Genomic DNA, 11,588 nt, shown 5'->3' on the forward strand with positions numbered 1-11,588 from the left:
ATCAACATTTTTTAAAATTTATAATATAATAATAAAATTATTGTTTTAACAAAATCTTAATTTGAAATATAATAATAATTATAATAATCTCAATATAGTAATACAAAATTATTGTTTAAAAAATTAATTAGGAGAATCATAATTTGAAATCTTAACAAAATCTTTGTATTCTAGTTATTAAAAATAATTATATTATCTACATCGATATAAAATCTTTGTTTTTAAAATTCTGATTGGTTTATATTATTTAAAAAAATACTTAGTAATTTTTGTCTATAATTTATTAGAGAGAGAAAATAATATTTTAAACTAATAATTATTTAAAATCAATTGCATGACAATGTAAAATTAAAAAAGAAAATGAACTCTACTCAAAAAAATTTATCCTTCTTTTTTAATTTCTATTTGTTTTGGTTAGTGACTTGGTGGTTTGGTTTTGGTTAGGATAATATTCGAAAACCTGTAGACATGTGTAATTTCTATTTCATTTTCCTATTTTTTCCCCTTCCCATCATTTGAAAGTTAAAGCAAAAATCAAACTATATTAAGCTAAATAATTAAATTGTATAAAAATATAACAAATTAGTATCTTAGATACATATCTTCCTACATTATATCTTTGTTTTCTTTTTCATCATCTCAAGTGAAAACAAAAATCAAAATTATATTATGCTAAATAAGTAGATTGTCACCTAAATTTTTTATTAAACGAAATATGAAAGGGGTTGTTTAAATGAGGAGGGGCATGTTTGCAACAAAATTATTTATTGCATCATTATAAGCTTCACTGATCAAGACCAAATTAGAATAATAATGTAATTTTGTAACTCCAATAAGCCAACATGAAGATTTGTGGAAATTTTTTTTCCAAAGATCATTTGTATTCTACAAGCATCTTCTCAATTATCCAAAAAATAACGTCTTCTTCTTATCCAAAATCATGGATTTGATTTGGTAACTAAATATTTTAACATTTTAATACTCTTAGGTTTGTGTTAAATTGTAAAGCACTAGATATTTACCCGCAGTACACCGCGGGGCTATATTTTTTGTTGAGAAAGGCAATATAGAATTTATTTATTATATTAACTATATATGTAAATAATATCTTTTGTATTTTTTAAATTTACTATAATTTTACATCAATATATTATGTACTGTATAACTTCCATTATCAACATGTAGTGGTGTATTATATAGTTAGGATATCCTTATTGTTCATTAAATTTAATTTAGTCAACAAATATACTTTTTGTGATTTTTATTTTTCATTTACAATGTAGAGATAATAGTATTACATAATATATTCTATTTTTATAATTATATGTATACGATAATTTGATTTTGTAATTTTTGTTGCTATATCTCTATATCATTTAACACTTTTGTATTTATAGTTGTGCAAGTCGATTAAAATGGTAGAGTGTTTTTTTGTAAATTTTTTTTAAAATCAAGAAGTTTAATCTGATATCTAGGCTGTTATTATTGTCTACGGTTAATCAATTGTGTTTAATATTTAGTATAATTTTTTAGAAAATAGATTAATTAAATATAAAATATTTAATGCTAATAGATGTTGGTCCGATACTTTTGGAAATTTGAATAGGAGAAAATATTCTTCAATTAGATTCTGAATTTGATATTATTTAAAGTAAAAAACAATTGTAAAATTTAATGCCAATGGCATGATTGTAAATAGATTTGAACTTGAAGATTTATTTCATAAATGTCTCCAAAAATGTATATATAGATTACATTAACAAAGGAACCAATTTTTAGTTACCTTTTGTTTCTCTAATAAAAAATTTCAAACTCATCCCAGAATCCCCTTTTTAATAAAAGGGAAGTACACAACTTCAAATTGGTAGACCATATAATATTAATATAGGTTATAACTAAAATTAATTATTTGATAGGTTATATGGATTAATTATTTGATAGCTTATATAGATTTAGGAATCCCCTTTTTAATAAAAGGGAAGTACACAACTTCAAATTGGTAGACCATATAATATTAATATAGGTTATAACTAAAATTAATTATTTGATAGGTTATATGGATTAATTATTTGATAGCTTATATAGATTTAGGAATCCCCTTTTTAATAAAAGGGAAGTACACAACTTCAAATTGGTAGACCATATAATATTAATATAGGTTATAACTAAAATTAATTATTTGATAGGTTATATGGATTAATTATTTGATAGCTTATATAGATTTAGGATTCTCCTTTTTAATAAAAGGGAAGTACACAACTTCAAATTGGTAGACCATATAATATTAATATAGGTTAGAACTAAGATTAATTATTTGATAGGTTATATAGATTAATTATTTGATAGCTTATATAGATTTAGGATTCTGATGCTCTTAAAAAGGATATTCCAAAGAATAAAATAAACTCTCAATAATACTTAAATAACCATATATAGACAAAAAAATCTCAGAAATTAATAGAAATTAATCACTCCTCCGTACATTACAAAGCATTTCTGATTATACAAAAAAAAAGTCTTACCTAATTTTATCAGAAAATTTTGACAGAGTAACAGGTAAAAATTTGAATATTTAAATTCATTTCATATATTTCTTTTGTTGAATTGTATAGTTTTATATAATATAATAAACCTTTTAAATAATTTAATTTGGAATCTTTAAAAATAGTTTAATTTGATATTTTTAAGAATATTATAAATATATGATAGATCAAAAAGTTAAAAATTATAAAAACTCTAATTTGATTTGTTATAGCACGGGTCAATGATATGTCACTATAATATGAAAAAAACTCAAGAAATATGATTTCTTGCTAGAGCACGAGTTAATATTTCAAAAATATGATTTCTCAGATTAAATTTAAGTTTGAAATAATGTTGTTTGGTAGGCTTTCTAGGTCACGATGATTTTGACAAACATACGTTACATATTTGGTCCTAAAATTAATATGTACTATACTATAGGTTAAGTAATATAATTAGCAATCAATATACAATATATAATTTTAAACACTAAACAAATCAAATAAAAGTAACAAACAAAAATTGATTTTTTATCACACAACTTAATCTGCGTTATACCATGGGTTAAAATCTAGATATACTAGAATATATCTTACATAATAGATGTTATTTTCATAAGTTATATTCAGTATATGATTTCATGTCATAGTATTCCATAAAAAAAAAACTTTAAAAATAAAAAAATCACATACACGATATTTTAAATAAAAAATACTAAATAAACAAAAGGAAAGAATTTCAACCCGTGCTCTATAGCACGGGTCATATTCTAGTTTGAAATTAAACTGAAAGATTTAATCAGTTTATCTATTTTAATATAATTGTCACTATTTTTAGTATTATGCATAAAATTCTTATACTAAAATTCAATTAGTTTTTACATTTATTATAGTCAGGTTATGATTTCTGGCTATTTAAATATGTGTGCAATTTTTTAGCAAATTTTGTGCATATGTTATGAAGAAATTGAGCATTTACCCATTTGTCTTCATCTCATAGTCCAAATATAGACCACCAAATCAATAGAGTGGTTATAGCTAGTGCAAATGGGTAAATATATCGATCAAAACATAATAAATAGAGTGGAGAACTGTTTTACACCGTGTAAATATAAATAACACAAATTTGCCTCATATTCGACTTTTTCCTCCTCCATACTCTTTTTCTCTCTCACTCCAAACTCTAGATCTCTCTCTCTCAATGGTGACTTTAGTGTTGATGATTCTACTTCTTGGTGTTTCTGGCTCTGCATAGCAACCACCGACGTTGTCCAAGAAGAATGTATGATCTTTTTTTGTTTTACGGTTATGGTTGCATTTAAATATATGTTAATTAGGTCATTTTTGATTTAGGTTTTTTTCGTTCTTCCTTGCAGTGGATGTCTTATAAATTGTAGGGCAAAAACTTATGAAACAAAATTGGAACATCACAGTGGTCAGTGGATCCATGTGACATCTCAAAGACTGAAGGGGGATGGAGAAATCTTACAGCTCCTGAAGGATCAGAAGACATCGACAGCTGCATCTGCTTGTTAATTAACGGGACTGTTTGCCATGTCACAAGCATGTAAAGTTTTTTTTTTTGTTACTAATATCCCCAAAAAAGCAGATAGATAATAACTTCTAACACTTCTTGGTTAAATTGGTACCAGAATACTATTTTGTTTAACCTTCTTTATTTCTTTGCCTAATTCATTCTAATATTTTAAATATTAGACACCTAATTCATCCATAACTCAATATAAAACTATTTCAAACTGTAAATTGATATCACTCAATCATACAAAGTTGAAACTGGTTGGTGCTAATATGGGTACTATGATTATTAATACTCAAACATTTGATGTCAAATTTTTGAATAATTTTTATTCTTAAATCAAATAATATTGGCTACTAAAATTTGGTATCAAAATTTTTCGGAAATAATTAGAAGAATTCAAATTACTACTTAAGTTATGTAGTTTTGGAATGTCATGTATGCCTGTAATAATAAATATAAAAGATACCAAATAAAGAGTATAAGAAACATATAATCTACACATAGTGCACTTAATCAGTGATGACAATACAAGAATTTTTTATGCTCAAATTACTTACAAACACAATTAAATTGTAAATACATCAAATAATAACTCAAATTTCTCCAAACCTCAAACAATCAATATATCTTTCTATAAACCAAGCAAAAAAAGTATCTATATTATACCCATTAGTCCATTATAATTTACTAAAAGAAGAAAGCATTTAAATGAATTGAAAAAAATAATAAAATATTTCTACCCAAATATTAGGGTCTCTTATCCTAGTCAAAGTTGAAACAGTGGTAAAAAGTTTTATTCATATTCTGAACTTATTAAGAAGTTTGAAATTTTATGAAATGAAAAGTACACAACTCAAAGCACGAACCGATCCGTTTTTTTTCAATAATAAAAATACAATTAAATATCTCATGATATTTAATTACAACCCAAATTGTAAACCAACATCTACAACTCCAACTAACATAGAATCAACCATCAACATGCACAGCGGAAACATATAAACTAGGTTTGGGCATTCAGTTATTTCGGGTTATTCGGTTTGGGTTATTCGGTTTTTCTAAATTTTCGGTTTTCTATAAATTCAGCCGAATTCAGTCATCAAAACAACATCAATCTTTCATTTAAAACTGCAAAATAGGAAAACAAAAAATGATAAGCGAGTAGATCTCAGGAGTTACTAACCGTGAGTTTGGTGATGAGATAATGGCGAATCCAGCCAAAAACATTTCAACTCTCTTTTAAAAAACACTAGCCATGGATTGAGGATGGGTGAGAAATGATGTTGCGACGGAGGAGAAGAAGAAGATACAAAAAGGTGGGGAAGATGAAGCTAAAAACATAGTTGAATGAGAAAAGGGAACATAAAAGAAGGAGACAGAGAGTTCTTCCCTCGTAGGAGGAAAAAGAAGAGGCTAGAAAAAATAGAATTAGGGTTTTTTTTCCATTTTATATGGTGTACCTATTAACCGAGAAAACCGATCGGTTATCGTCTTCCGAACCGATAACCGAATTGTCAAAATTATTTCGTCGATCGGTTCGATTCCCTTCTCACAATCGGTGCCGATAACCAAATTTTTTGGTTTTCTCGGTTCGGTTAATTCCGAATGCCCATGCCTAATATAAACCTAACTAACATAACCACAACACAATAATTGAGATCCTAGATCATCCTTCTCCTCATTGTCATGATTCCACGCTACACATTTATTACATGCACCACAAATACAATGAGATGCGTGAGTATTACTAGAAATATCCAGTGAGCCGATCCTCCCATCTACGAGCTATACACACAAGCAAATCAAGAGTACAACCACAAATAAATCATAACAAACCAGTCATTAAATAGAACACCCAATAATTCATTCACCATACCTACACATCATCACACAAAACAAATTATACAACCCAATCGCTTAGATAAGCTCATGGTCACGCAATCACCTTAACAAGTGATTCACGAAAATAACTACAGCCAAAAGATAAGCTCTCCAATATCCAATAACAACCAAACTCGTTCCTACAACCAATCACAACAACAAACAAACATTGAAAACAAACTGCCAGAAAAAACAGAAAAGAACAACCTCACAAGTGAAACCACGAAAACAAAACGAACCATAACTTTCCAGTCCCTCCGGTGAAAAGCAAGGTCTAGACGTCCATAAGCTTTCCACAAAATTTCAGCACGATCATATCTCAGATGAAACCGCAATCGATCCTTAAACACCCGTCCCACAAAACTGCCGATATCTCATAGAATATTAACTCCAATTCAGTTCTGTAAAAAAGAGAGTGTACGAAAATCTCTTAGCTACAACCCTACCAAAAATCAATACTTTTCGAAACGATTTGAGCAGTCAGATTCTCCTTCCCCCAAACCCTGACAATTCTGTTTCTCTCTTTACTCTAAGGAAAAAGCTTAATCTCCTTCTCTTTCTCCTTTACACCAAATAATCAAGAGTTATCTCTCCTACTCCCCCTCTCTCTAACAGCAATGTCGACAATAGCACAAAAAGAGGGGAGGCGTCGACAATAAGAGGGGGAATTAGGAATTTTTGGTTTAATTAGATTAAACCAGAATTTAATTAAACCAAAATCAATTAAAAATTCAATCATTTGGTTTGCTCCACATCCCAATTTTAGAAAATGAATGTTACAAGTTTAATTTTAATTTTCGTTACATGTACATAACACAATGTAACGACTTAATTTCAGATGCAATAACAGAAAATGAGCTCCCATATCTTCTTCATATTTATAGTGCTTTTGCTGCGCCGATAGAAATGTAGAAAGTTTGTTAGAAATAAATACTATTAATGTACCTGGATTAAAAAAATAAAAAATTGGTTGAAAAATTTTACCTGGATCCACGGATATAGCCGATATGAGTGGACCGTAAACACCTTTGTCGGGAATAGCTACAGTTCCTTTCCCCGCCCAGGACAACCGTATCTCCAACTTACCATCTGTAATCGTAACTGGAATTGTCTTGATGACAACTTTTCCGACACCTCCTGCCTCCTCTACGATGTTGAAATCCTTCACCATGAGCTTTCCCTGGATTATTATCATTGCATTGGAAATGGCATCAAATTCACATTTAAGCTATGATTTTCAAACTCTTTAATGCAAGTTCTTCGAGTTACCTGGATGTATATGTCGAAGATACGTCTACCCAAACTTTTAAAAGTTTGGCCATCCTTCAACATGATCTCAGCGAAATGGAGATTAACATTGTAATCTCCATTAACAATACACATTGCATAATAAGTGAGTGAGACGGCTGAGAGGCGAGCTTGTGCATAGAGTTGAGGATCTATCATCTTGAGCTCAGATGTACTATTCCATATATTTCCTGATCCCTCGGGAACTCGATGGTCATCTATAAAGTTTCCTGTGTTGCTTGAAACCCAACCATTTATTGTGCTTTCGAAAAAATGTGGGGCTCTATCATATGTATCAGCATTGTACTTAGTACCATTGATTATCACCTCATCCCCACCACAGTTTATATGAAGACCATAGAAATCTATTTTAAAAGAGAAATCATGTAGAGAATGAATGAGTCAGACACATGCATGTAAATAGAATTATAGGATTAGGGTTATATGCATGTTCTTACTTTTAGCGCACTGGTAGCTCTTCAAACAGTAAACATTCAAGCTGTAATAAATTAAGCATAGTATCATGCATCTATCCATGTGTTTGAAGTAGAACACTCGACGGTCGTTAATTATATTAGAAAGCAAAAACTTACGAGTTGTTTGTCATTGAAGAAGAACTTGCGAAGAGATTCCTATAAGCCACATGATGATGAACAAGAAACCGTGAGATTCCTTGTGAAGTATCATAATGACAATTTTCGAGAATTCGGAAGGTACTTACATTCTTTCGAAAAAACATTCCTGAGTGTTTGTGTCTTCGGAGAAATTGTTGTAGGTCAGATCACTGGGAAACAAAAAAAATAAAGAATCGGAACAGAGAAGATTTTGTGTGTATCACACAAATGTATTAAAATAAATAAATGAGGGTAACACAGGTGAGTGTGAAAACTCACATTGTATCTCCATCTCTTTCCTTTACCATCCAATTTGGGACTGACCCATTTAACTTATTCCCCGTCAGATATCTGCATGCAAGAAAACCATTAATTAATTCAACAGAGAAATTCTCAATCATGGCAAAACCACTAAGAGAAGAGAAGACTGCCATACAGATGTGCCACATCTCTAAGTGCAGTATATGTGCTGGGGATTGGTCCACTCAATTGATTAAAGCTAAGATCTCTGCAAATGGTCATCATACTTTTAAGTTAGTTACTTTTTACCACTGTACAAATCATCTGATACTTGAATATCGTAAGGTATATATATAATATGCTAACAAGTTTTCCAAGAGAGTAGTATTGGTTCCAAGGAATGAAGGTAGCTCTCCTGTAAGATTACAATTCCGAAGAACCCTACAAAATAAACAATGGATGAATGAGTGGTTTTTTAATAAGCAAGATCAGTATTCCTTCCGCTTTAATATAATTATTATATAAAAATATATAAACACAAAAATTTAATTATCTAAAATATAAAGCTAAAAAGAAAATTATTTTTCTAAAACTTGATTGACCGGCCTTAAAATATCGAACTGGTACCTGTTTTAAAAACTTAAATATATATAAATAACAGAACAGAAGTATAATAGAAAATCTTTTTTTAAAACTAACTCACGTGAAAACTGTTAAAACCCGAAGAATCAAATCTAGTCGGAGACTTACAATGTTTTCATCTTTGAAATGTTTTGTAGCGGGGGAACTGGAGATCCTGGTCCAGGCAAGTCGCTGATTCTCAGCTCCTCCAACTTTGTGAGACCAGCAATAGAAACAGGTATGGGTCCTGCTAAACCACTTGCATGGCTAACCCTGAGGAAGTCACAAACATATAAGCTATCATAAACACCTAATTAATGAAAAAAATGTGATCGGATATAGCCAAAAATAAATTGGTCTTACAAACTCTCAAGTTCTGTCCAATTCCCGATGAAATCTGGAATAGTTCCTGTGAGACTGTTGTCGCTTATACGGCTGTTTATAAAAACCAAAGAATCAGAATTGTTCATACATATATATATATATATATATATATATATAGATTAAGCAAATTAGAACTTGTTAGTGCAATGATATTACAAGTCGGTCAAGTTGGTCAGTTTGCCAAAGGTAGTTGGTATATCCCCGCTGAAGTTATTTGAGCTAAGAAACCTAAAAAAAAGTGAACAAGGAGGCAAAACATGGATTAATTTATGTTTCAACACAACATAACCAACAACAAAAATGGACTGACGACGACTCTTACAGTCGTTGACGGTTTGATAGATTCCCAAGCTCTTGAGGTAATATCCCGGATAGCTGATTGTATTCCAAGACACTAACATAGCCGCCTAAGTCAGTAATTACTTTTAACATAAGTTATCTCAATCACTAAAGATTTAAAATAACAATCAACTCACAAGCTTCTTAGAGTAGTAATGTTTCCGATCTCTTTGGGAATTGGACCACTTAGACGGTTTCCAAGAAGTGTGCTGTGTTTCATCAACATCAAAAATGATACTAAGCATTATTTTACATACTATAATATTCCACATAAAAATAAGTCCTTACATATTGACAAGTGGCAAAACTCCCCATTCTGGAGGTATTGAACCGTTGAGATAGTTTCTCGCGAGATTACTGTAACGGAAGATTGACAATTAATTAAGTTACTTTGACAAAGGATGCAGATTATGGTAACAACTTGTAAAACGATTATTTCTCGGTTTTTGCTTACATCTCTTGGAGGTAAGGAAGCCCTACAAACTCCTTCGGAAGAGACCCTTGAAGGTCTTGTGTCTTCAAAACTCTATGGAAAAAAAAAATCAAATATAATATAATGGCTTTCATTAGACCTATTGAAAAGAAAAACCATAAGACCCTTCAAATTAACGTACATGCTTGTGACATGGCAAACGGTTCCATTAAGGAAAGAGCAATCGCAAGTGACGGCGTCTTCAGACCCTTCAACAGGGTTAGGGTTTCTCCATCCACCTACATTCGATGCAACGTCGCATGGGTTCACGCTAAAATTCCATGTCTTCTTCTTTAAGGTGTTCCCTATAATCCTCAAGGCCTCCACTACAAAAAGAACCACACCGCATAAAAAATCATTGAACACATAAATGAATGAATGGGTATGTATATAACCTAATCAGGTCAATGTATACCTTCTTGCGTGGGCAAAGTTGCGGAAAGTGCAAAACCACAGAAGGGAGATACTATAAGGCAAATGAAGAGAAATCGGACGACAGATCTTGTTTGTGACACCATTTCTTTTGGTCAAGTAAAATTTAGATATAACTATAAAAATATTTTCTACTTAGTACTTATATAGTGCCTTTGGATTTAATTGCAATATCTTATCAAATAATCTTTAACCTGACATACAGAATTATTTCCTTTTTCAAATTCTATAAATGGAGAAGGAATAAAGCGGACAATGGAAAAAATGAGACCAAGAAGAGGAAACAGGCTATTAAGTTTTTTTAATTTGAAAATCTTGATATTAAATATTTTGCCTTTTTTAGCTTTATTTGCGCTCATATGTATTATTATCTCATTTAAAGATTTTTAAGATATGAGGAAAACGTTAAGTCTGATTTGAAGCCGTTGAATATCCTCTATAGGAATGATTTGAGGAGGAGTTATACTTTCTGAATTATTATAATCATCAAATAAAATCTACTTACCATATATACATAACGATACTAATTCGATTATCATATATGGATAATGGATTTATAAATTAAATTAGTTGGGCTCTCCTGTTAATTTTGTCAGTAAAAATCCGTTTAACACGGGGTTGATATTTTCCATTTTGAAGTGTAATATGAATTAAATAAATAATTAATAAAAAGTACGGTTGAACTATCATATTTGGTAATACAATTTGTATATATGTTTATTGTCAAATTTCATATGTCGTCATTAACTCATTATGACAGTTCGATTATTTTTGTGGTATATGTACTCGTTAGTGTAACTTGTTTTATAAATACTTCCTGAACCAAGAGAAAATATTAAAAATTGTGTATCATTACACAATTGCAATATATACAAAAGTATATATATACCGTTGTAAAATAATACTTTAATTAAGCTTAGCAATTAATTCTTGAAGTTCTATAATTTATTCACTTAAAACCTCCAATATAACTGTTCATAGCCTCAAATGAACTACAAACATGTTATAAACAAATGAGACACAGTCTTGAAACGTGGAAATTCATAGCTATTTTATGTCTAATTTGTGTCTATGTAGCCTCAAACATTTGTTGTGATTATTTGTGGCAAGATAGCGATATATAGCAAAAAAGAAAAAATTCGTAACTATATAATCACAACATAGTCATGTGGCAAAAATAACCACAACTAAAATTTGTAAATATTTGTTGTCATAGGCAAGGAATTAGTTCGCTGCCCAAAAAAAAAAAAAAAAAA

At 30.0% G+C, this 11,588-nt stretch overlaps 1 protein-coding gene across 1 annotated transcript; it reads right to left on the bottom strand.

Moving 5' to 3' along the window:
• Positions 5,841–10,418, bottom strand: LOC104733594 (probable leucine-rich repeat receptor-like serine/threonine-protein kinase At3g14840). Its single transcript, XM_019233594.1, has 19 exons — positions 10,316–10,418; positions 10,043–10,226; positions 9,883–9,954; positions 9,717–9,785; positions 9,566–9,637; positions 9,412–9,483; positions 9,246–9,317; positions 9,069–9,140; positions 8,835–8,978; positions 8,451–8,525; positions 8,281–8,352; positions 8,124–8,195; positions 7,952–8,014; positions 7,824–7,862; positions 7,689–7,729; positions 7,213–7,595; positions 6,928–7,123; positions 5,899–5,938; positions 5,841–5,847 (listed from the first exon to the last, which is right to left on the bottom strand). Exons 1-19 carry the CDS (start codon positions 10,416–10,418, stop codon positions 5,841–5,843), a joined length of 1,848 nt encoding a protein of 615 aa, XP_019089139.1.

Source organism: Camelina sativa, chromosome 12 (genome assembly GCF_000633955.1).
Source record: "Camelina sativa cultivar DH55 chromosome 12, Cs, whole genome shotgun sequence".
NCBI classification, from domain to species: Eukaryota; Viridiplantae; Streptophyta; class Magnoliopsida; order Brassicales; family Brassicaceae; genus Camelina; species Camelina sativa.

Bases quoted from the DNA above. Each gene is read 5' to 3' on its own strand.
- LOC104733594 (XM_019233594.1), bottom strand. From the start codon at position 10,418: ATGGTGTCACAAACAAGATCTGTCGTCCGATTTCTCTTCATTTGCCTT. The intron at 9,955-10,042 runs GTACGTTAATTT...TTTTTTCCATAG, and splicing joins GTTTGCCATGTCACAAGCAT to AGTTTTGAAGACACAAGACC. The intron at 9,638-9,716 runs GTAAGGACTTAT...GATGAAACACAG, and splicing joins GTTTTGCCACTTGTCAATAT to CACACTTCTTGGAAACCGTC.